This window comes from Neolamprologus multifasciatus, chromosome 3, assembly GCF_963576455.1.
Source record: "Neolamprologus multifasciatus chromosome 3, fNeoMul1.2, whole genome shotgun sequence".
Lineage (NCBI taxonomy): Eukaryota > Metazoa > Chordata > Actinopteri > Cichliformes > Cichlidae > Neolamprologus > Neolamprologus multifasciatus.
In genome coordinates, this window is record NC_140441.1 from 14,258,991 (window position 1) to 14,286,069 (window position 27,079).

A 27,079-nucleotide genomic window follows, 5' to 3' on the forward strand; every position below is an offset into this window, starting at 1 on the left:
TCTCTCCCGCTCTCTTTTTCCTCTGCCTCTCACTTTATCTCTCTTCAGTGTGTGGCCCGCAAGGCAGCCTGCAGCTCGAGCGGTCGGTTGGTTTGGAGTGGATGAGAGGATGGAGTGTGTGGCGCCGTCTGTTGTGGTCTGAGGTTCACCACTGGCCTATCCCTCCGCCAGCCTCCACCCTGGCAGCCCGCTGTAGCCCTGGCAAAGGCCCCTACCCGCTGCTACCCATACCGAGCTGTCTGTGGAGGAATGCACCCGGCCCGCGGACGCTTAAGATGAGACCATTGTTTTTATTTTGTCTGTTTTTTTTTAATTTTCTCATTCATAGCTTTGAACATTCCCGGCGATTTCTCTGTGTGCTGGTTTCTCTTTATGGCTCTCTCCTCTTGGCTCAGCACAATATTTGTTGACGATGCCACTTGGCCACCCTGCCAGTCATCTCATTTGATAATCTGGGCTTGGACAAAAAATCCACCCCAAAACAAAAACATTAAATAGACAATGATTCCGAATCAGCTGCAGGAGAGGATTTACTTTGAGTAAATTCGCTCAACAGTTGCCCGTGCATGCCCACATTTTCTGTTGACAAAATATTGTTACACTTGCAGTCGAGGCTCCTGTTGCAAATAATGAGCGTCCTCGGCGAAATGCAGGACTGCAAATCAGCCTTGAACTCCGCAGCCCCCCTTTCATGGACTTCAAAGAATGTCTCAACGGCCTGGAGAGTTGGGAGAGAAGCGCGATGACGGACGAGCGGCTGCTTAGATATCTTCCCAGGGAGCGACTGGCTGAGTGAGTGACAATTCCTGTGCGTCCGTCGACCTTTTTAAAATTCCAGCGCGACTTCAGTCGGCTTCAGTGAAACCAGGCTCGGTCACATGAGAGCAAACATGGCAGCTCAGAGGCCATCTGGTCAGGGGGCACATTAAACACTAAACAAAAACACAGAGTCTTTCAAAAGGATATTCAGTGTGCGAGCATGGAAACAAGTAGGTCCTGTCTTTCACTGCACAATGAACGAGACAGCTGAGACAAAGTGGCTCACGCTTCCATCAGAGACGTGCTATGCACTACATAAACTACAAAAAAATTCAGATTTAATCAGCATTTGTTGTTAGCATTGCAGTGAGATTTTTTCCAAATATAAAGACATACTTAAACTATATACAATTATTTTCTCCTACTCTCCTCCTAAGTCCATGCTGACATATTAAAATTGTTTGTTTTGTCTACTCCAAAAACCCAAATAATTTCATTGAGAAGCTGGAAGTGACATATTTAATTCATAAGTGATCTCCATGAGTCAACAATAAATATTTCCTAATTTATGTAAGTATCCCTGCTTATTCTACACCACACTAACCATCGGATTAAAACTAACTGGAAGACGGCGCAAGATACAGACAACGCATGGAGGTATGTTTCTTTAAAACGCTCGTTGTTGAGGGTGACTGGGGTCTTTGTGCACCGCAGGCGCATTCGCTACAGTTACAGCTCAGAGGCAACACAGGTAAAAGGTGCCTTGACGTGCCCTCAGTTATCATTGGAGTCCTGGAGGGACGACGGTTAACGGCTCTGCGCGGGGCGGACATGTCTATACAGATGATTGCAGGCTCATACAGACAGCTGTGCACTCAAGTGCTCTTTTTCTCGCAAAAGCAGACCAGCCAAACTGGATTATCCACACTACAGCTGTGTGGTGGGTTTCAGTAAATACAGAGATTATGAGGAAAACAGAATTTTAAGTGGCTGTTGAGGGTTAAGGCACTTTTATTTGTTTTGTTTTGTCTTTCTTAAATCAGTTGTTTCTCTTCATATGAAAACACATTAACACACAGAGCCTGCGCACACCCACACGAGAGTTTTTTCAATCGTCGTACCTTCAGTTCTATTCGCTAATTAGACCCCAGTTGCCTGTGAATAGACCGACAGAGTGTCAGCTTTTTGACCTTGATATTAACTTTGTTAAACCTGTTACACTGTCAACATATCTCTAATGCTCCAGCTTGGCTCCACCCGTGTTTAACATAACCACACGTCTGATCAGTGATAAGAGAAAGACACACACATTAAAAGCAATATAAGAGCTCTATACTCACTTCTGGACACTCGCACTAGTTCTGCAACACTGAAGACTCCTGATTTGATGAAACTGTCTTCCAAATACACTGAAACATAATAAGCAATGATTAATTAAGCTGTGACTTTCTCATGTAATTATTTGCTTGTAAAATGAACAATAACACAAGATTTATTACGGCTATTAAATTATTTCATTAGACATGGATGGAGCTAAAGAACCTATTTTATTTCTTCTTTTTTATTGTGATTTTTTCCCCCTTTCAAGTTGTGTTTGCATGCAAATTGATTAGTATCTTCTTTCAGTCAGGGAACTGTTCAAACAAAACAAACTGTCATTTAAAAACATTTTAAATTTGGAAGATATCATAAGATTATAAAGAATGTATTATACACTAAATTATAGATATAATTTATGGATTATGGATTTAGGAACGGGCAGTTTTTAAAAAATCTAAAAATGGAAAAGGAAAGTGCATTGGTCACTGTCTATTTCCTGAAAGCGCCGAATATTATTATTATTATTATTATTGTTATTTTTTCCATCTAGTATTTTAAGCACAAGTGCTGAGTGACTCGCTTTGTTTCTGGCCTGATATGTTTAAACAAATGCCGAGGACAAAACCATTCCTGAGAAGCGCAGCAAAGAGTGACAGGACAGGTGTGTGTGTGTGTGTGTGTGTGAGAGAGAGAGGCGGAGGACACGCAGGCTGCCGCTGCTGTGAGAACTGAAGACGAGTCCGTGCTGAACAGTGGGTCCTGCCCGTTTGATCAATACAACGGTAGAACTTCACCACTGTAAATATTGACACTGTTACGATATAACAGGATGAAATAGCTGCAGAAAAGCATAATCCTAAAAACGATCATTTGCAGAACCTTAGACTGCTTGAGTTTTCTTTTTTAAACGAAGCTGCACTGAATGAGGTAGAACAGGGTTATTTAAGCACAGCCAGATTTTTTTCTTCTTCTGTTTTTTAGAAAACCATTTTCAGACTAAATAAAGTACCCCTAATGTGTGTGTGTGTGTTTTTTTCTTCCCCGGTTTAAACTATAGTGTGTATGCCCTGCCCAGAACTCATCAGCGCTAATCAAATGCTGTCAGTCATGTAAAATACTCAGACAAGTTACTGACACCCAAATGAAGCTGGCTCTGCTTTGATTTAAAGCCAAAGGCACTCGGGCTGTGCCAGAAAGATAGATGGGCATCTCGATTGGCACCTACTAAGCTTAATGCCTCAAGTGAGCCAATGGCTTTTGCGAGGAACTGTGCCACTGCCGAAGGCCTCCCAGGCCTGAGTCATTGGCTCGCTAGCATGTTTTTCTTGGCACCGGTATCAGCAGAACCTGCTCTTGAGGTAGAAAACTAATTATACTTCTCAAACTATTTTCATTCCAGCACTGTGACGACACAGTGCAGGTCAGTCCAGGGGAACAACGGCACTGTCAAAGAATATTCTCTACAGCTCAGCTCTGCTGGCTCACCTTGACGCACTCAACTACCAGCCAAAGGCGCAATATGCTGTAACATTTTCACTCCAGATCTTTTTTGGATTTTTTTTGAAAACACAGAAGCTCCGACTGGGGTGATGAACTCAAATGTTATTCTTTCCTTAGCCTACATAAAGTTTACAACTTAGGCTTTAGCCAGGGAATTTTCAAAAGTGATACTGACTTGAATTTTACTTTTTTTTTTTTAACATTTACCAACTGTCTGTTTAGCTAAATCTGGTTTGTGCTGACGATTTCTTTGGAGTATTCACACAGAGGACCATCTGGTATATACCTCGGGTCTGCTTAAACATAGCTTGTATACTTAGGTATTTTCCCTTCCAGTCACAGAGGTTAGCACACTGTTTAAACTCAGTAGGTTACAGTGTACATAAGCTGCTGTACAGTTGGAAAGCTGCACAGAAAACAATGGACTGATGACAGGAGGGAGGATGACTGGCACTGTACATACCTGGAAGAGGGTTCTTGCCTGGCTCATTGTTACTTGGACTTCCTGACTGCTGAGAGTCTGCAAACACACAGAAAGAAGGGCCGGGGATTAGCTCAAAAAGAAGGCAGCAACGTCTCGCTGAAAGTGAAATATTTTCTTGTCAGCGCTGATTATTTCCAGCAAAGAGGTCAAATCGTGCAACTTGACAAATTACATAACTATGCAAACCGACTTTATTTTTGTTTTTTCTTACTGTAACATGTAACACCTTTGTGGGAGCAAGAAGTCATTTGCTGCCCGAGCGCGTGAAGGTTTTTTTTTCCTTATCTGTTTCTCCAGGAAAGTGCACCCACTGCACAATGAACAAGTCATTTTTGTTTGAACAGGATTATCATTAATGGGTAAAACTGAAGTAAACTGAAGCAAAAGCTCTGCGTCTGACACGGACTAACCTATAAACCTAAATGTTTTTACCCGCAGACCTCTGGGTAATTTTTCAAAGAGGCTGGGGGTGTGTTGGGAGGAAGGGGTGAAGGGCATACAAAATGTGTTTGGTCCTGCTGCGCAAGGTACAAGCACAGAACAAAAAACGTAGAGAGAGGACAGGAGGGGCGGGGAAACACAAGGAAACATGAGTGGAATTCTTTCCACCGGTTATGGTGCGCAGGGCTGTGGTATGAGGCCACGCGAACTGATGTGTTTTACCTGCCAGCCTAAGTGGGAGGGTAACGTATCATTCCTCATGAGTTTGTCATCGCCCAGTGATTGATCAAAGGCACCTTTTTTTGTTTCCTTATAAGTCGTGCAGCATAACAGTCAACATCGGTATAAACTGGATTATAACCTGTGCAGATAGTTATGGTGTTTCTGTCGCACGCTAAAGTATATTAAGACCAAGCCATGCCTGGCAGGGGGCTCCTAATGGGACCCCAATAATAGTTCAAACCAGTCCAAGCCCATACATGCCCCGGGACAGACGGGGTGCACTAAGAAGCAGCAGAGAGATTACCATCTACACATTTAACATGAGACCCGAGAAGCCAGAGACGGTGAACTCAGATACCCTCGCCTTGGAACAACACCCCTTTTCCTGCCGCAGCTCTCATGAGCTGCGTTACAGAGGCAACGGAGAGAAGGAAAAGAGAGGCTGGTGGAAGAGAAGGGGGAAAAAAAATACGTTGAAAGATTTATTCTTTTCTTGTTTTCTCCCTACGCTCTCTCTCTCTTTCTCTCTCTCTCGTTCCCCCACTCCTAAATTTGACTATTAAACAGGACTGCAAAAACAGAATGTTCTTGGCCGAAACTCAACAATGACAAAGCAGGGAGGGAACAGGACCATACATTAAGCAAAGGGGGTAAAAAAAAATCCCCTTTTATCAGAATGTTAACTTTTAAAAAATGTACGCGTAACATACAAGTTAAAGACCAACGGTACAGATCTGCTACACTTCCAAAACGTGTGAAAACTTGAGCGCGACTTGTGCTTTCATCATCGAACTGTTCAGCTGTTTGAGCTTTCTCCTAAAAAGCTACTTTCGGTTGCTCCCTTATTCACAAAGGGTCGCCACAGCGGGCAACTCCACTTTATTTTATTTGGCAGATTTTTTCTTTCTTCAAAAAAGGGATATTGTCTCCTCTCAGGATCGAACTATGGATCTTTTGGTTTGTCTGGCTGATCAGCAGTAAAAAAGACTTCATTTAAAGTCGAAATAAAACAGAAAAAAACGAAACTTGACAAGCTGGGAAGCCAGAAAACAAATGATACCGCTCCTTACTAAATTATTTAAAGGAGTAGTCAGCTATTTAAATTACTAGAGTAGATTTGCTCAATACTAAAATCTGCATGACATCGCAACTTGCACATTGAACGTGTTCAAATCAATTTCAGACATCAGCCAAATAGCTTTCTTTGCCTTCCACCAACACACAGAGAGTTCCTCCTACGAACACACACTCGCACAAACTTTTACACGAAGTTAGCACATGTCCATAAAGTTATCGCACGACACTCAGTGGCCTTGTCTCCCCGATCCAACCACCCCCCCACTCCATCCCAATTGCCACTTTCCGAGTCATCCATCAGTCTAGTTACGACTGCCAACTCTACGCTGGCTCCCCGAGAACTGCTGAGAGGGAGAGAAACAGGCAGGGGGCGAGAAAAGAGCACAAGAGAGTAGGGAGGAGGTAAATGCTGAAAAGGCAGCGCGGGGAGGGGAAAAGGGAGCGGGGAGGTGGGAGAGCTGCTACAGTTCGGTTAGATCGGATCAGAGTTGTGCGGTTTTTTGTTTGTTTTCCTTTTTCCTTTATTTTTTTTTCTACTTCTTCGAGGGCTGAACAGGCAACCATGACAAAAAGAGCAGATGGTCGTGGCAATTAGAGATCCCAGGCAGCATCTTCCAGCATGAGGCCCCACTGTAGCACCAGGAGAGACCACCTGGATGACTCAAGGTGGGATACAAGCATATGGCACATCTGCCAGGTCTGCACCAGAGCTGGAAACACCTCCCCTATTGCATTACATTTTATCTTTGACCCAAGAAGGGCAGCTTCACGCTCCCTCTCTTTTTTCAGTTTGATTAAAATATTTAATAAGACGCTTGCACATTTGGGAGTCTGCGGATGTGCTCGTTTTATCTATCTTCTGGGCTTTTCATGCCCCGTGGTGTTTTCTGCATGCGTTTTTTTTATTTGTTTAGTGCGACCTCGCTAAATCAACTTTCTATCAAATCTATTTAGATGACTAAATAGGTAGGATTGAACAGTCTTAGCTTGTGATTCAACGGGCTTTTGAACAAAGCGCTTGTTTGAAATTATGCAAACAAGATAACCGTGCTGAACTCCAAAATATCAAATGAAATTTCATATAAAAGAGCGTTCTTTTTAAGGCTATTCTGAAAAAAGGAAAAAAAAGATTGCACAAAGTAAACATGTGGTGAAGCACGAGCCTGAGGCCTGGTATCTGTATCTACAAGGTGTCCTTTGCAGAAGCCCAGCCAATCCGATAGTCTTCAAATAAACAGTAGTGTAACCTGTAAATAAACAGTTGCGGTCGAGGAGGCTCGGCTTTGCCCTGGGAGTTTGGCAGGGCTCGATCGCGAGGCCAGACACCGCACACACGCGGCCTCTCTCTCTCGCACACATAAACACACACACGCGCGCGCACATATACACACGCGGCCCTTTTCCAAAAACAACATTTCTTGGCACCCTCCGTCCCTGCCACTTGTTTAAATAAACAAACCGGTTCATGAAGGAAGTGGAAAAAAAAACACAGTACCACGTATGAATCAGATTATCTGTTGTTACTCAGCAAAAAAAAAAAAAGAAAGAGGGGGAAGAAAAAAGGAGGAGAAAAGGCTTGTGGGTATTTTGGATGTGTCCACGAGTTCTTACACCTTCTCGTCCGGTGGGATACTTATCATACCACTGTAACGATTAGGGCAATTAGGGGTAATGGCAACAGAAATCTGGCTCGGCAAGAAAGTTTCGCAGTGCTTGTGAGGTTTCTCCACGCCCAAGTGTGTTGCTCGCCTGGATTTCAGAATCACTAAAACACACACATACACTCTCCCTAACCCACCCTCTTCATTTTTGGCATGATACCCATTCTGTTCCCACTAAATTGCAGAACACACATGCACATACGCACACAGTGTGGGTTAAATTAGCCACATAGTTTGGGAAAGTTGCTTTTTTCCCCCCCTTTTCTTTCTTTCTCTTTCTTTTCTTTTTTTTTTTTTTGGGATTACTGCGGTGCACGTTTCTAGTCCGCAAACACTTGCAGACGCGTACAGATATCCTCCACAAAAAAACAGTGCGCACGCGCAACACGCACGCCCTGCAGATGCATACCGCTGTCGACATTTCAGGAGGAGAAGCCTGTCTGGCAGCCATTTTATGCCGAGCGGGGTTCTGTGCACATGTATAGCACTCTGGCTGCCAGAGGCATGGGTCCCGAGCCAAGACGCATTTCAGCAGCCTGGGGAGGCGAGGGGAGGGGAGTGTGCGGAGGAGAGGTGCAGAGGGGTGGACTCCCAGAGAAGTAGGGAAACAGAAAGAGGGAGAGGGGCAGAAAATATCGACCTAATTACGGAGCGGCTCCGATGCGTGATGTTTCGACAATACAGCTGCTCCTGAGTAAATATTTGATGTGGCCGAGCAGACTTTCTGCTCAGTGTCCTCCTGCTTTTCTTTCCTCTTCCGGTGCGGAAGCCTCCACTTTGTCCTTCCTTGGAAATGCACAGTCCAAATATGTATCAAGTGCTTGTGTGTCTGTATGTGCAGCACAGGGGTCACACAAGTCGTGACGGCGTGCATAAATGACTGTACATGTGCTGGTATGTAATATGTGTGTGTGTGTACTTTGTCCCGTGTCCTCCTCTGCTCCTGGTTTCTATCATTCACAGCTTTTGTCGATGACCTCACACTACTCGGGCTGGCTTCCAGCAGAACCTGCTCCCTTCTCCAAATCTTTTTCTTCTCCTCGCTATCTGTTTATCGCTGTCCCTGTGCCTGCAACAGTATCCCTCCTCTATTGTATCTTTTCATACCCGCCTCTGTGTGCATATCTACTGTTCAGCGTGTATCTGCAACGATAATGTCTTATCCAGTACGAAGTGCGCGCTCTCTTCTTCTTTTTTTCCTTCTCGCGTCGCCTTCTTTTAACACTTTTCTCTCTTTTTCTTTTAATGTTTCCATCTGTGCCGGTGCCCCCCCACGCTCCCGTTGCCGCCTTTTCTAATGCCCCCCATCACCCCCCACTCCAACCCACCCAACCCTTCTCTCTCATTCTCTCTCTTTGTCTCTCTATCTTTCCCTTCTCTCCCTCCCTCACGCTTTGTTGTCTAAACAAAGTGGCCTTTATCAGGATGAGCCGCAACCCAAACAAGCCAAACAAAAGATATGGGCGAGAAAATCTGCCCGCAGAAGAGGGAGGATCTTATCGTGCCAGCCTTTGTGTGCCAGCCTGCCAACTGGCGATGCCTCCCACCGACGACCCCTCCCTTTACACACACACACACACACCAAATTCTGGCATCTCACCCCCCCCTTCTTCATTAGGAGTCACGCATGGCATTCTGCATAGGGCTGGCACCTGACCTGGCCGAAAGGAGAGTGATATTGATGCCGAGGGTGAAGGGAAGACAAACGCTGTGCCAAATGGAACGCCATCTTGGGGCGGCGTTGTCTCATAAGGAGGGTGAGCTTTGACGAGGAGGGGGGAAAGCTTCCTTTACATATATCTGGTAGGACTGAACTTCAACACTTTGCACGTAGCAGGATGTGGTAAAGAAAATGGCTCTTACGGCCTCTTCTATACCACATGGTTGGTTTTATTATCAGTGATACCTCTGCACAGACTGATATAGATACCATTGTATTCCTCTGACTGACTGTGTTGCAGCAGTGGCGGCTATACACTGTGTGACACTGTAATGATTATCTCATAATTGGAACAAGCCAAGTATTTCTTATTGGCTTAAAGGAGCACCTGGTAATCCGGATAGCTACCCTATCAAATGACTGCCACTGACGGGGAATGCAGGTACAGTAGGATGAGTTACACGCAGACGCGCACACACACAGACGCACACACACAGATATACTCAGTCGAATGAGTGAAAAAAAAGCTCAGAGAAAGTGAGAGGGGCAAAGTTGAAACGTCTGTGAGAACAATGACATGTTGCCTTCTTTTCTCTAAGACAGACACCCCCGACTTGTTCAATAGACCAGGAGACACACACACACACACACACACACACACACACACATGCACACAGTAGGTCTGTCAGGGTTTTGAGACTTATGGAATCAAGTGGGATCCCAGCCCAGACAAGAACAATGAGAAGCCATACAGTGTGTGTGTGCGCACGGCTGATTTCGTGCGTGACCCTCTCATTTGTATCTCTCTGTGCCCGTCTCTCAATGGAGTGCACGCTCGCGGCCGCTGCCGCCTCAGTGTGTATGCCCATGCGTGCGCGGATCATCAGTTTGTGTGTTTGTTTCTAATCGTTGCATACTAATGCCGATGAAGAGCAGGCCCTCTTTCTCTTGGCCGAGTCTCTGTGCCTTCTCCTCGGTAAACTCTCACGGCAGTGAAAAGAGGAGAGCATTTTAACTGAGCCGGGAGGACAACAGGCTCCTCATTGAGGTCACCAAACAGTGTGGACGGGGAGGGAGTGTATTCAGTGGCGAGTGGGCCTTGAACAAGGGACTGAATGGCCTGACGGATCATTAGCCACACCGGCCCAGGAGAGGAGAAGGAAGAACCTGGCAAGCTCAAAAGGATACACAGCTATACAACTAAGGATGCAGATGAGGGTTAATCCATCTAAAATTCAACTTCCCCACCTTTTGAGCTGCGAAATAAAGTTTACCCACCTCTGTGCGGACGCACAAATCGCATGCATTTACAGTCATCCACACGCTATGACATACACGTGTGTACAAATAGGGGCACGCATGCCACATCCTGCGGGAAGCCGATGTGTGCTGTGCGAACGATGCAATCGGCAAACCAGGCTGCAGACGAACTACGCTACACAGCGACGCGGCACAGTGGCTCATCTGTCCAATGAAAAATGAGCAGGCTGGTCTCCAGTCAGCACACCGTGCCCCACTTAATGTTTCCAGCTCCTTTCGCTCTCTTCCAGTTCGCCCTTTCCTCACAAATTGGACTTTCCTTTCACTTTTTACACGACATTCCTTTTTCTTTTCTTTTCATGAAAATCTGCTTTTTCTCTGTTCCCGACGCTTTAAAAAAGATCGTTTGCAGCTAAAACTTTTCACTTCCTCCATCAACCCTGACACTGTCTTACAGTAGTATGCGCAAATGTATTTATGAAAGCCGTTTGTGCTGAAACCACTTAAATCAATCAACCTTTTTAAAAAAAAAATCATTTCTCAAGCAACATTTTTTTTCTTTTTTTTGGTATCAGCTTCTAAAATGTGAAGATATGCAACTTTTCTCGCCCCTCAAATCTTTGTAAATTAAACATTTTGAACGGGTGACTGTTGATAAGTCAAAACAAACAATGTGAAGGCTTAAGTTTGAGCTCCCGCAGATTCTAATCAGTGTTTCGGACTAATATCTGATTATGTCAACTAAATAATCTGCTAGTCGGAAAATAATTAACAGATTCACTGATAATGAAAGCAATCATCAGATCTTGGACCAAAAATTGTTTAAACGTGGATTAACTGATTTTCCAAAAGTGTGGTCTCGTCATCATCCAGAACTTAAACGACCATCAGGTCCAGACTGTGAGAAAAAGAGAGCGCTGCATCTGTGTGTGAGACAAAGGGCCAATCAATGGCCAACGCTGCATCTTTTTTGCTATGCACCAAACAAACAATTAGCTTTGTTGCGGTGTAATTGACTGGCAGGACCGGGTGGCATTTACATTCGCCCGCTGTTGCCACCCTGCCATTCGGCGAGCCGGGGATAAAAAAAAAAGAAAGACGAAGAATGGGCCCATACAAGGGTGCAAGGTTGGCCACATCTCTCTGGTTCGAAGACACTGCTATTTTTCCATGGTGGCAAACTTCCAAGCAGGAGCTTTTTTTTTTTTTCCTTAAATGCACGTCTGTGGAGGAAGGAGGGGAGGGAGGGTGGAGTGAGGACGAGACTATAGATTTAATTATGCATGCGTGTTTTCTCATTCATTGTAGTGGTGGGAAGGGTAGAGGAAGAGGGTAAGAGGGGTGTGTGGTGGGACGTTTGGGGGGGGGGCCAGACCAATGACATTCCGTCGTTGTAGTCCTCCTCCTACACACATACACACACAAGGAGCAGTCTGGGAGCGAGCCGCTATAGGCTAATGAGGTGACACTCACCGTCTGGAGACTAGCCAAAACAGTCCATTAACTCCTAGCCAGTAGTTAAGAGGAGAAGAAGGAGAAAGTGGTTGCAGGGAGGGTGCAGAGGAGAAAAGGGGGAGGCGGATGAGGGAGAGGAGGAGTAAGGGAGGGGGAAATGGGTGAGGTAGGCGGCTAGCTGATGGTTGGTGGGTGGAGCTTGTGAGGGGGTGAGGAAAAAAAAAAGAGAGGAGAAAGTCTGAAGTCTTTCAGGATGTGAGGGTGGGGGGTATTTCTGCAGTTTTGTAGTTGTGAATGAATCAGCGGGGTGGCTAGTAGGAGGGGGGGGCTGTGCACGAGCGTTCACTGTTGGTGAATCTGTGGAGGCAGCTCTTGAGGAAAAGTAAGACTCTGTGTGTGTGTGTGTGATGGAGTAGAGGTGGCGGTGGGGCGGGCGTTGGATGCCACGAAAGAGAGAGAGGACAAGGGAGATAGATCCAAAACCCCCCAGCCAGGCAGACAGACCTTTGACAGAGGAGCTCTGTGATTCGTCTCTTTCATCCTTAGAACCCCCCTATCCAGTCGGATAATTATGAGACAAATGCACCGGACCCCTGCTGCTTGAGTGGCAATGGGCATTGGAGGCCAGAAACACATAGAGGGTTCAAACCTGCACGTCTCGACTGGTCCGGAGGGAGGAGGGACAGAGAGAATGAGAGATGGCGGGGGTGTTTAGGGGTCTGGGAATTTCCCCACTCTCCCAAGAGAGACAAGTTGGCCAACAGATCATAGTTCAGGGACAGCTTGGTTGTGCTACTAACGAGGTTTAACTCCGCTTTACTTCCTTTCAACTTCGACACACACACACACACACACACACACACACACACACACACACACACACACAAACACACACAGAGTATCACACTTTTACGGTTTATTTTCAAAAACGTATAAAAGAAAACTTTGGAAAAAACGCTGCCAGATTTCTAACTTGTAGCTGGCTCAGTTAGACTGATCCATGTACAACATGTTGTTTTATTAATGTAATTGATGTTGCTCTGGTGTGCACTGATAAGGCAGTACAGTTAGGAAAAGCAATGCTACCTACATCTTTATCTTGCACCAACCACCAAACCCTGAAGGCCTTATCCCTGAAGCAAACACACATGCAAAATACTGCTTTATTCGACTGGCAATTCAAATGAAAATCAATGTGCCAATCTGTACGAGCACTTTGAATTCAAAAGTGATTCATGTGAAAGAATTTTTCCTTTGGGTTACAAATTTTCACTCAGGCCTGGGCAACTCTCTGTGCCCGTTTCTGCCTCTGCCAGTGACGTGTCGGTGATTGTCAGCGCTTACGACGACATCAGGCCTCAGCCAAGAGGACTTCCCACTGGCGAGGGCCGCGTCAGGGTGACTGGGTGCTCCCTAACAGGGCAAAATGGCTCGCCTCCAGCTGGCCACCCATTGCCACTGTTTGCACTCCCTGAGGTCTGCCAAGCAAGCGGCAGTAAAACACACACAAACACACATGCCCACACACACCTTAAAGTGGGGACGTGGAAGGAATTATCCGATCATAGAATGCCACCACATCTAAGACCAGATCTTGGCCCAAAACAGACAAGGAAAACAAAGCGTGCACTCATTCAGATGATTTTGCTGGCACTGCTCCCTTGGAACGGGACACAGCGTGGAGAAGGAGGTGGGGGGTGAGGGTGGGGGGAGACAACCACAGAGTTTAATGTGTCATTACAAGCATAAAAACAGACTACTGACATTGCCAACAGATGTCGAGCCAGTTTATATTTGCCATTACAACTCCAGTAGGGAATGAAGCGGCAGGTGCAAATGGGGCTTTCTTCTTTACAATCCCAGCTACTGTGCTGCTGCATCATCATGTCTCCTGATCTATTACTCAGACATGGATCATGGGTAGAGGGCTCGGTGCCTTTGGCACCAATCAAACTCTGAATCATGGTTTACATTTGTCCTCTTCATCCAACTTTTAGATACTTAGATTTCACTTAAACACCACATGGGCTAAGTTCTCTATGAGAACCCGAGGCTTAATAATGCTTACACCTTTCTTGAATGTCTCACTCTAAATAGTGCAATAATGACAGAAAGGTGTTTGCAGCAGGGGAACTGAGGAGTTTGTTGGTGGTTTAAAAACCGGCTGCATGCTGCATGGCCAGTAAAACCCCTCCTTTCCTTTTAATGAGGCTGGAGGACGGTGCTTTCAGAGCCCCCACCCTCAGCCCCATCAGAGCTGGTCCGAATCAAAGCAGCCGTGGGGATCAAGGCTCGGGGGCAAGAGGGTGAGTTGGGGGAATGGGGTTTCGGTGTCTCCACTGGCACAAGACCATTGAATGAAGCTATTAGGGGGAGTGAGGGAAATTATAGGAGTGATTTCACAAAACCACTACTCTTGCAAAGAAAAGCGATTCTTGTGGAAACGCTGCACCGCTTAAATTCTTACTCGGTGAGCCACGGTCAGATGCAGAGCAGTGGTTTAAATTAAACAGCGTCATAAAACAGATTCTCACGTAACTCAAAAGGGAGTGACAGCTCCTTGCCCGCCACAAGGTCAATGCTTTGGCAGTGATCCAGACTTAGTGGAGCTCCTCACCTCCTCGTGGACCCTCCGACCGTCTGGAGATATCCGGCTAACAGCAGTCAAGGTGCAAAACATCTTTTGTGGTTGCGGGTCCCCGATGCAGGGTTTAAACACAAACATTCAGAGGCTCGGTGCTTTCAACAGCCCATCCGCTACCACAAACAACAAAGCGCCACATAATCGTGATTAAACATCTTGGTCTTACAGGAGATCAAAATGCAAATCTGATTTTTCGGGTTTAACCAATTACTCCCTTTGCTGCACCACAAGTACGCGATTTATAAATCGCTCTTAAGTGCATGCTAAGCAAGATATTCACAGCCAGACAGACTCAAATGAGTAAGCAAGATAGAACTCTCTTACATGTTTAGTCGAGTAAAAAAAACAAAACAGCAAATCTGTTCTCTGTGACTGAGGCCTGCTGAGGCAGCCCCCTCTGCCACTGCAGCAATAACAACATGTGGTTTGGCTGTGCAGCGCCAGCTTACAGTGGGAAGAGGAGAGGCGCTAAATTAATTTCAGATTCTGTTTCTGAAAGTCATAAACAATGCTACAGCGAGGCGTGACATCCACAGAGGTGGCCACAGTGTTTGGTCACATGATTAGAGAATGTTACATCAGCAGCGTTGTAGGGTTTCGGGAATAGATTATCATCACAGTGAGCACTCAAACATTACAGATCATATTTACATAGTAAACTGTGGTTATGCTGAGCATACTGTCTGAAACAATTGTGTGTAGCCGGCACGCAAGCCTGCCGTGTCCCCGGGCATTGTGAGGCTTCTCCCAGTCTTGCTATGTAGAAGAGAAATGTAAAGGGCCTTTGTTTTAAAATGGGCTGCTGCCAAATTGTTAGGATCATACACAGAACAATGTCATCTGGCCTCACCTGGCAGGTTTGTTTGCAGGTATCGTATATATTGTGGTTTTGTGATTATATTCTTGCTGTGATAGAGTTAAGAAGGAAAGGCTTTCAGTTAAGTCTGGCCTTCCTCTTTGCTTCAGCCTTTCCCACGAGGCTCCCGAACCATAATCTCTTGAAATATTTGCACAGATGACGGCAGCACTCGGCTGTTTTGACATGGAGCGGCGTGAGCAAGATCTAGCAGTCACATTTTCCATCACTTTTCAGTTCAGGAACAGGAATTCCCCTTTTGCCGCTTTTCTTTGTAACCCACCCGCCTCCCACCACCCCGTACAAGCCTCCCAGCACTGCTTCCTCCACTTCCTCAGCCTGCTAGCATTTGTCCCCTCAGGGCCACTCCACAGGGGCCTTTACACTCGCCTTGCAGCCAGCTCCTGCAACCCTTGCTTTCCACTCGTGCAAGCATGTTTTGTTTTTTTCCCACTTTATCTGCGATGCCAAAAGTTCACTAACTGAGATCAGGGGTGGGTGAGAGGGCAGTCAGGGTTGGGGTAAATTCTGCAAGCTGGTGCGGAGAAGAGGTATCTTCTTTAGTGCCCTATAGCTCAGCTTAGGAAGGCAAGCGTGGCTGTTTTCTTTATGTTTTATGTTTCTGGGAGAGTCATTTTTTAAGAGCAGCAAGTTTTGGAAACGTGATCGTGTTTGCATTTGACTTAACTCTATCATTCATCACAACGGCACACAACTGCACTGACACACACACAAAACGGGCTAAAGTGTGCACACTCTCACAAGCATTTCCCATTTCACCTCATAATTGCTGAAGAGGTGGTTTTTATATTCACAGAAAGTTTTCCTCAAGGTGTTTTCACTATCTGGGGTCCTACAAACTCCTCAGTGTCCTCATTTTGCCTTTCATCCGTCCTTTTTTTTAACAATTAGTCAGACCGAATGCATATGGTGAATCATCAACTTGCAAATTCATCATTTTATTCTAATTAAAAAGGTAAAAAATTACAAACAGAAACTAATGCCATATTATGCCTACAGTTATTTAAGAATTTTAGTTATTCCAAACTGGAATTGCACCTAATTTGCTGTGGAATCTCTTTAAAGGTCATAAAAAAATTATCTCCTGACACTAGCCACAGTTGCATCATGAGAACTGGAAGGAATATCAAAGGGCCACCATTGGAGCAGACTCTGTAATCCTCCTCCTGGCAAGCATCTACATATATACACTCGACCTTGCCAAAGTTCTTTTTTTCCTCCTGAGGGCCTGCTTGAATGTGCATGTGCATGTAGAAAACACTATCTCTTTGCTGACACTGACGGCACAACAGACTTGTTGCAGTCGCAGCTCGAGCAAGGTTGGCAGCCCTGCAGAAACACTTCCCATTTGTGGTGTGGGGCTTGGTCCAAGCCACTTGAACTTGGCAAGGCTTACCTGGAACAGCCTACCCGTAGGACTGCCACAGACTCTCCCCCTTCAGCCAAGTCAGCCAGCCTCACTGTAAACTATAACAGCTGATTTCAGCCACACCTCCAGAAAACTGGCTGCAACTGATTTGCAGGTGTTTATCAAGGAAGAAGGAAGCATAGCTTTTTTTTTCTGTTTTGCTTTTGTTATCAAATCAAACTGAGCAGGTCCCAAGTAACTCCCTGCTGAGCAGGTTAAGCTGCTGCTTTCCAGCAGTTACTTTGTTATTGAATAATACATCACTGTTAGCAGTTCCTCTTGTTTGTCACCATTAATTGTTGTATAATATATATTAATTGTTAAAAAAACTTGTTTTGACTGGTTGAGAAAAGTTGACTGAATGTTTTAGGGCAGTATAGAAGCTACAGAACTTTCCACAAGGGACACAATGGTGAGTGCAAGGTGACTTTTTTATCATTTCAGGGAGAATTACACAGATCATATGACACCATATGGAATTCTTTTTACACATAATGTATTTCCTTTGCAGCCGCCGTGAAAGGCAAGGCCTACAGGGAGTCCTCTTTAGGAGGAGGAGAGGGAAAAAAAAGCTGTATGTATGGTGAGGAGGGAGGGGTGGGTGGGGGTGGGGGCGGTCGAGGGGTTTAGTGGGGCGGTCCAAGCACGCTCAGCGAAAATATGCCTCATGCACTCGTTGAACTTGGGGCCTGTGCAGGCTTCTCTCAAGGTTACAGGAGAGGCCTGTACGGAGCGGAGCAGGAGAAAGAAATCATGCAGTAGCAGTCCACATGCAACAAGCTTTTCACTGGACTCTGCTCTCTTGTTGCTATTGCTGCTTTCATTTTGGAGAAATGCCGTATTTTAAGTTTCCAATTAACGCAAAAAAACTTGTATCTAAAAACGCGTTGCCAAACGTATCATACATCCATTCAACAGTATCTCAGCTGGGCATTCAATCTGCGGCAGAGTCAAACCGCTAGTGTCTGTTGCTCGGATAACAGAAGCGGCATGCGATCGCCTTTGACACCAGGTTTCCTTCCCTCCTCGGAGCCTGCCGGGATTCGGGCCATGTATCCGCTGCCGCACCCCTGAGCCCTCGACCACACAAAGGTAGGAAGCGGCCGTTGGAGCGGGGCGCATTGTGACGAGGTCACTAAATCACCGCTCGTTTTATCCACCGCTATTTACGAACATTTCACCAGAGGAAATCATAAAGACAACAAGCCTGAGTAAATACATCTGAGGATGATTGCTGGAAAGAAGGGAGACTACAAAAGCTGCCTTACATGGACAGTTCGGCCACGAAACATTTTCAAGGAATACTTTCACAAGGCTTGCACACTTTAATCCAAGTCTGATAGAAGTGGAACAAATACAACTTTCTTGGTAAATATTAACTTTTACTGTGTGAAAGGCACTGACTCATTAACACTCATCCTCAACTAAGGTTATAGTCTGACATGATATCACATAATAATGTTACATAATATATTGGAAGAGAAAAAGATCACAAAGGTCCTACAAGTCAAACATTAATATAGACGTAACAACTCTTTCCTTTGCAGAGATTTAGAGGAGTAATGGCATGCTTAGGAGAGAATGTAGTCACTTTCTTTGTGTTGTCATCTGAGCCTCTCCATTCAGTGTTTTGGTAGCAGGTTTGGCCACGCACTCATGTCAGTGCCTCATTTTTTTTTTCTTTTTTAAAGTTGCCAATCCCAATGCTTATAAAAAGACAAGAGTGAAAGTGAAAGAAAAATGACCCAAAAAACTGATGCCCCAGAAAGCAAAAGAAAAACAAACATATTACGTTATATTTATCAAACAATTCATTTATTAGCATTTAATATTTCATTTACCTAGCCTATGTCTCTGCTGTTCTCCTCTGCTCTCTGCTGTTCTGCTCGGCTCCAAAACAAACACAGTGCAACAGAGAGCACAGGAGACCAGCAGACTGTTTTGATTCTGAGATCAGCCTTAGTTAGCTTATGTAGCATATCGTTGCCATTGCTTGTGTATTTTACAGCCTTATTCTGGGCTTATGATTTAGCTTTTTGGATCTTGTGCCCACAACCTTTCCGGTTATAAAGGGAGGAGATCTGTTTATTTTCTTTAAGAAGCTGGTGATGTCACTCAAAATCCAATCTTTGATCTGCACGCATGGCTCCAATTTAACATGCTTGTCCAGCCTAAAAAAGGAAACTTTTCTGACACTTTCACAGAAAAGTTTAAGGTCAGTCATTCAGATTATTTGAGATGTTATAATAACGTGCCAGTTTTCCTTTTGATACAGATATGTGATAACAAACATTTGGAGATTTGACTCAACATGTCAATAAAGACAAACATGGTGCTTAAGCTGGAACAACAACAACTTGTATTTGAGTTCACCATGACTGACAGAGGTCAAAGGGCAACAGGTAGTAAACACTGGGATTAATGAATCGGTCACTTTGCCTTTCCTCAAGAATTAGCAGTCCATTAGCACCTTGTAAAAGGGCCACTTCTATGCTTTACAACAGCTTAGGCCTGCTTTCACACAAATAGTGAAGCAAAAATATTCAATGCAGTGACAGAGTTAGAGAAACAGGGTTCCTGGTATATAACGGCAGAAAGACACAGAGGAATTAAGTCTACATAGCCTGCTTCAATGCACATTTATTACTTTGATATAAGCTTATCAAACAGACCAAAAACATTTCTTCAGAGTCAATCTGAGCTAATTTTCCCCACAAAAACCAAAAAAACCCCAAATTAGCATAAGATGAAGTGGGTCATTCTAATGTCTTGATTAAAGTAGGCCTCAGCTTTGCCCAAGTGGCCAAGCAGCAGACTGCAAGTTCAGCTTTGTGCACTGAAGGCCTTATCAGGGCCTCTTTCGTAAACAAGAGGAGGAGGGGAAAAAATAGCCCCATCCAACATAATAAAAGGGAGCATCAAAGCAGCTATAGAAGAGAATCAGTCAGAGTATTAGACGCCACTAGGGGTTGTCAACGTGATGGCTTAGATGTCACTGGAGAACATCTCCATGGATGTAAAGCGGGCAAACAAATTAAGAGGGATGAGCTCGCACTTGGTGGATTAGTATTAGATTTATGAGGACAACTTAGAGTCAGTGCAAAGCAAAGAGTACACAAGTCTGTCAAAGCTGTGAAGAGAAAATTCACCTTTACACATTTAAGTTCAAGCGACGACCGTTTAAGACTCACTGTAGAGTTATTTCACTATGGAGGTGTTCACGTAAAGAAGATCGGACAGAGCACTATCATTAAAGAAGATTGCAACATCATTTCTCTTAGTTAGCACAGGCAACTGTGGCATAGCATCTTCTCTAAAGTCTACCCTTAGTGTCTGACTGTGAGAGGGTGGTGAGGCGAGCCCTACACGCAGGAGTCCAACTGTAAAGGATATGAGGCACGTTTATGTCAACTATGCTAACTAATGTTTAAATGGAATCTTTGAATGCAAAGCTTCTTGAATTCAAGAAGATGGAAAGATCCTTTAATGAGCTGATGATTCCAGCAGCGGTTTCATAGCTGACTATACAGACTAATATGGCGCCGGGTCCTGAGAGTCCCGAGCCCGAGACACTCAGAATTCCATATGCAAGACGATGCGAGGGTATTTTTAGGCCAGCACAATTTCCCTGTGACACATTTACTGCGAAGGACCTCAAGAGTGATAACGTGTACAAACTGCAGTCTGCTGAGGAGAGCGACAGCAATACTTGGAGCCACAGGAGAGACAGGCCAATTAATGGCAAGACATCCTCTGAGTGCAGCCCTCTGTATAATCCCACAACCTACTTTATAGCGAACACTCCCCTCTTGCGCTGATGTGTGCATCATTAATCACATTTCATATCAAATGCATATCCCTAGCCACAAATATTCACTCCCAAATCTCTAAACGATGCATGTCAAACACTGTTCTTTACCAGAACGAGCGGCTCAAACTTTCCACATCTGATTATAGAGCAAAAGGAGCTGGCAAAGTGTTTAAAATGTTTAATGCAATACCTTCTAAGTTGAAACACCTCCATACTTGTATTTCTGAGCGATACCACGTGAAAAGACTGAAAATGCACTTATGAAAGCAGCTTTCCAGGGAGAAGAAGAAAAAGAAGGAGAAAAAAAAATATGATGGTTTTAACTTCAATTTAACCAATGCCACTTAAAGCCAAGCTCTCAAAAGTCTAGCTCAGCACGCAGAACTGGCACTTGAGACATGAAAGGGCAGCTGCGACTTTTGGTTTACATTATATCTTAGTGGTTTCCACATTGTGGCCAGGGGATAAGCATCAGGAGAGGTTTATCTCTGTCACAGTGCTCTATGGAATATGTAAACACTACGTGTAATCAGTGCTGCAGTGAAATGGAGTGCATGGGCTGTGTGGGAAAGTGAAGCACTTTAGGAATAAATCGACGTCTTTACTCGCTGAGCTCAAGCAAAGATAAGGAGCTGGAAGCAAAGCTGCAGAACCTCTAATGCTACTGTTGCAAAACACTCATTGCTGAAAACTGCTGCAAATGCTGAACACGTGCATTTTTCGATGAACAAAATCAGCAAGCCTTATGCAAGTAGCACTGTTAACTTAGTGTTAACTTTCACTTTGCTTAAGACCTTTACGCTCATCTATCTTCATCTCATCCATCTCTTGGCTTTACTCTGTCAGCGTGTCTTTGTCCTCGTCATCCACCCAGCGAGGCGGCGGCGCTCCTCCTTTTTTTTCTTTTTTCCTTGTGGAGCACGGGTACTTGTCCTAGACGAAGAGCCTCTCTCCCTTCTAGAGCCCAAGTTTTAATATGGTGTCCAATCAAAAGTGATTAAGCATCGCAGAGCACAAACAATGCTGGCCCTTAAATCTCTGTGAACCCTCATTCACTCGAGCGAATGAAAGAACACTCTGTCTGCGGCGGCAGATGACAGACGCGCGCTTGAAGATAAGTCTTCTGCGTGAGCCCTTATCCTGCGAACACCCGCCGTTTGAGCAAATAAAGAAATAAATAAATGCATTACAAAACGCCACACACAACAGAACTGGGTGCCACCTCTAAAAAGGCATCAGTGGGGGAGGAGAAGGCTGTTATTTTGTCCGGCAGCGTTACGTCCCCAACATGGTGCCTCGAGATGATACCTAAAACCAAGTGGCACTGGACGAGGCCCAGTTGAGTAAGTGAACCATAACTCAGCTGATGGGAATTAAGTCGAGAATGGAGGACAAACATGCATGCAGATGCAAAGACAGCGCAGTGAATAAAAAGCCTGTTAATGTTCAAGCACAAACTCAACTGTGGGCAATAAATCACTAATAAAATCAACCAGCTGCCTCGAGCGCAGCGTCTTTCACATGAGAAATTTCAAAAAAGCAAATTTCCCACAAATCATCCTGTCTTGTACATAAATTACCAACAATTACAATGCATAATGTATGCGGTAGTAAAACAATACCCTGAACTAATGCATTAGATACGTGCGGTACACAGCAGCATGAACATTTAAGAAAAAGGGGGGACCGCTAACTAATGCTGAAAAGATATTGTCCTTTCTTTTTTTTTTAAATGCCAAGCGCAAGAGCAGAATTACTTGGCAGCTGTTGTGCGATTTTTCATCATTAATATAAGAGCTGCTTGCAGAGTTGCTTAAATACTCTTTTTCAGCGCGTGTAATGCAATCTTGTACTGGGTAAGCTTCCATTTCTAGCTGGAATGACTGCGGGAAAATACTGGAACCAGTCCTGCTAAACATGGCAACCCCACTTGCGCGTATATTCTGTTATATTTATTTTTTTCCCTATAAAAGTCTGCTATTGAACTGTTACAGCATCCAAAAGGCACTGTTAGCAGATCTCTATTAGCCCATTTCAGGGATTCAATAACCATACACACATGTAGACGCATTAGCAAATTTGAAACAGAGAGAAGCAGACAAGCGTCATCACTGAGAAGTCATGAGAGGGAGGAGCTGGCACTATGACAACAAGACATTAGCCGTCTGCAGCCTGCTGCCGTCAACAAGTCAGCATGAGCACTACCATCTGACTGGGCTTTCCCAACACTGCCCCCATACACTCAGCCAAAACTAGCTCTTGCTGCTGCTGCTGCTGCTGCTGTTACTGGCTCCTGCTTTCAATTTCAAGAGTGGGCCAAGTAATGGCTTCAGCGTTTTGTGGTCTGCCGACACATATGGTCCGTGTAGCAGAACCAGTTCTGCCCCCCCACCTCCTCCCCTGTAGATCGTTTTGGGACGCGCACGGAGATGTGGGCAGAAGGAGACTGACACAGCCCCGGGGGCTGGCCGCAGTTATGGGGGGAGACGTGTATGGGTCTTGTTATGACTGCCAAGAGAATTGGTCTCAGCGGGGCCACCGCTGCAATCAGTCCATTGCCACAACGTGCAGAACTAACCAAACAGTACTTGTTTAAGGTTTAGGCCCTTTCTGAAAATAATGTGTGGGAGGTTCTTAAAAATGCCACTAGCTGCATCGTTCCCAAAGACACTTTATGCATGACCATATGAGGAATCGACCCCAACTTTGACCAAATGGAGAACTCATTAATAATTAGGTCAGCTTCCCATTTAGCCTAATGGCGCACGAGAAATTGTATTTACATTAAAAACAAAACTTTTATGAGCCACCATAGGAAGGGCCACATTAACCTTTTCTTTATTGCTTCCATCAGCACTAACATCACCGCTGGCAGTTAGGCTATCGCTGCCGTGGACGCTATCTGGCTGCATGACCTAGATTAAAGGTTATTTGCCCAAGTCACAGAGGCTGCTCCTTTGGCTCGCCCTTGTTGGGTTTCCTTATCAGAGTTTGTCTGGACAAATCTTGGACACAAAGCACCCATTTTGTGCTCCTCTCTGGAGATCCTGTTACAGCGTTCCAGACACGACGCGGTCCACCACCAGTGCCTCTGGGAGCACGGCGTTTGGTTGGGGCGGTGCGATTAGCTGCTTCCTCAACTTCAAGCATATGATACATGTGAATTCCTCTTACGTCCCTGAGCATGCTTTTGTGCAGCGACAGGGTAAAATGATCGGGGGGGGGGGTCAGATGATGTCATGCTGTCAGAATTTGGATAAAGTGACCCTCCCATCCTCATTACAAGACGATCCAAGGGTCCTCCAAGTAAATTCTGCCATTAGCTACTTAAATACTTTTCTTTTGTAGCTACTAAAATTCACATTTGTTGCACAATAACGCCCTTTTAGATATTAAGTAAAAAAAAGTGTCCTGTCATTAGATGTACTATGGAAATAATTGAGCATCTAATTGAGCAGCACAGATTTACAGTCTGTGTGTGGATAGAGCTGCCTTGAGGATGATCCAGTGGCCTTATTCCTCCTGTGCTCTACAAGGACAAAGAACAACTAAGAGAACAGGGTCGAGCGAGGCAGGGAGAAGGAGGAAAACGAGAGAGAAAAAGAGTAGTGTTCGCTGACCTCATTCTGACAAGCCCGGGAAGAGTCTTTCCTTGGAACCGTTTCGCAATAGCACTGTTGTTTATACAGGTGGTGGGTGAGTCGAGCGAGATATGCAGAGAGCATGCATTTTGCAACACCTCATTATGAATACTAAACACAAGCAGCATGTCAAATCACACAGCGCACACACAAACAAGCACTTCACCCACACTCCAAATAGTGGTTCAAGTTTCATTTAAGTTGTGACATTTGCAGGGAATGCGTCACTTTGCGGGCAGTGGCCAAATCATCCCTCTCTGTTTAAATTTCAAAGTCAAGTTCCTTCACACAACCCAAGAGCTGTCAAATGCTACTGTCCCCTCGTATTGGCTGCCGACTGCAAGCCTCTTGGAACGGATGCCTCCGGTTGCCTTGTGTGTTTGGCTTTTGGGCCGTCTTCGGCAACAACATCCACTTGGCCAGGGTTCAGCTCTGTGGAAGGCTACAACAGCCCAAAGGTGGCTGCCGGGACCATTGTTTATGCAACAGTATACTACTGCCAGGTCAAAGGGAAAAAGAGCAAAACAGTGGAGGGAAAAGAAGGGCTCCTACCTGCAGAAATAAGCTTCTCTCTTTGTACACATAGTGAGACATTTTAAGAATATTATTACAACTCTTTCTTTTCTTTTCTGGAGCCAATATCTTAAGCAAGTTAATTCACAAATTGTACATATGTGAGAATAACCCTGTAAATTTATAAATACTATGCTTTAGATAACCTACTGTCTTTCTAAAAGAGGAACACTCTTGAAATGACACAAAATGGAAAACCAGGACCTTAACTAAAAGCCATTTAAATTTAATGAAATCTTACCCAAACGAAATAGATTTTTGTGCTTTTATTTCTGTAACAGTTGAAGCCTGAAAACAAACCCATGCGTAAGTTAATGTAGCGCCTATCTTATTTTCCCCACTAATCAATGAGGTGAACCAAATCCATTATATCTTAGAAAGATGTGGGGGAAAAAAAGAGAAAGGATCCACACAACAGCTGTTTGGTAAACATACCAAAGTAATTGTTCCAAATGCCTTATTTTAACACAGATTAAATACAATTAGAGGCTGTTTATCTAATCACAACAAGTCACTCTGCCAAAAGAAAAACCGCTGTCATTGTTCCTAGCAGTTCTGCTCCGAGGAATTAAGCTGGAAATAGGATAACTTTTTTTTTTTTTAAACGTAGCTTCCTTATGTACAGGAAGGAACGTTTACACACTTGCTGCGGGGAAAGAATATGGCTGGATCGTTGGCTGGCTAAGACATGGGTCTTCTGAGGTGAATACGAGGAATTCAGGTCAGTGCAGCCGAGACGTTTAACCAGATCAAGCCGCTGCAGCCAGGGTGGAAATAGCACGGGAGGCCACGGAGGGGGAAACCAGTGCGTCACAGCTCCCGGCCTGAATCCAGGCTCACCCCCCACTCCACCTCCCCAATGCAAACAAGAGCCATAACTTCCCTAATGATCTGAGATCATGTACGCCTCACACACACTTCGCCAATAGGAAGCGCTTCCTCTCCACCTTTGACCTCAGAGTGGGTGTGTCTACCTTCGACTTGACATGTGGATCAGGAATGGTGCTAGAGTGATTTGATGAATAGTTAGTGGCACGTTCATCTATGAGGTTTGAAAAAAGAAAAGCTTTAATCCGAGAAAATCTTTCTGCAACACCAGGAAAATCTTGAAAAATCGGATTTTAAGCCCTAGCAAATCTCTTAATATCTTAAATGTTTGCCACATTTTGATAATCTGACACTGACTTGTTTTCATTTACAGTCTCTCCTCCCCCCCCCCCCCCCCCCCCCCCCACCCGTCACACACAATTGCTCTGTGATTCAGAAGTCCAACACCGCACTCACTCACACACACACACATTGTAAACAGTCTTTATTGAGACGTGAGTGCTTGTATAAACATAGACAAGCTCTATTGAGGGTCCGGGGCTGGGTTGAACAATAAGAGGGGGAAAGTTGCTGGACGTTCCTCACAGACGGTGTGTACAAAATCCAATTATCAGAGCCGTGGCATTAACATTCCAGCAGTCTGGCAGGTGACGGCTCCGTCTTTTCAGCTCCCCCCACCACCATCACACACACACACACACACACACCGCCAGCATGGGATAGTCTCCCTAGGCAGCACCTCGACAATACACTTACACACATGCAGCCTTCTTCAGCTCCCCCTTTCTAAGAACCCCCAAGTATTGAGACATATATAGCAGGAAGAAGGCAAAGAGAGGGGAGGCAGTTGGGAGGAGTGTGGGGTCCACCAGCGACACTGATCTTTTCTTCAGGAGATCAGCGCAACCAGCCTAGCAGGCAGTATCAGTCAATGGGGCATTCTTCTCCTCTCTGTGTTTGGGTGAGAATATGTTGATCGTCGATAACGGCGCTTTGATTGCCATAATGGGGAAACCGCGTTTTGTTTTGAGCATTTGCCTAAAAACAGTGCATGCTTTGTCAGCCTTCGGGCGATGTTTGCGGCGTACAAGACGCCGAACTCGACAAGGGTTGAAGGTAAAACAAAACTGTTGCTGTTCTTGGCTACAGGGCGGCGTCTGAAGGATTAAAATAAAAGCCGGCACTTTAGGGCTTCTCAGCGAGGGAAGCAAAACAAACACAAAAAATACAACTAAAACTGAGACTTTAAAGTGCTTCTTCTTTGATTACACACACTAACTCCTGTAATTAGCCTCTGCACCTTCTTCCAGCATTAATCCGTCCGGTCTGACAAAGCTCTATCCACCGTGCATCATTACCAGGTTTTCTTTTTTTTTTTGCTAACATTACCTTACATACAGACCTTGTCACTATGGGATATGGTGTACGTGATAGTGTGCATGTGATAAGTAAAGCCTC

The 27,079-nt window shown here is 44.9% G+C and overlaps 1 protein-coding gene across 7 annotated transcripts in view; it reads right to left on the reverse strand.

Annotated features, from left to right (window-relative positions):
* LOC146521731 (nuclear factor 1 B-type-like) overlaps positions 1-27,079 on the reverse strand; it is an 82,475-nt gene that overhangs the window by 40,101 nt on the left and 15,295 nt on the right. For 6 of the 7 annotated variants that reach the window (XM_085149426.1, XM_085149444.1, XM_085149433.1 and 3 more), the window contains exons 3-4: positions 4,043-4,099; positions 2,100-2,168 (exon numbers count right to left, since the gene is read on the reverse strand). In XM_085149426.1, coding sequence (XP_085005552.1) covers positions 2,100-2,168; positions 4,043-4,099 — 126 coding nt within the window. The remainder of the gene's footprint in view (positions 1-2,099; positions 2,169-4,042; positions 4,100-27,079) is intronic. The other variant, XM_085149462.1, reaches the window with a different exon arrangement.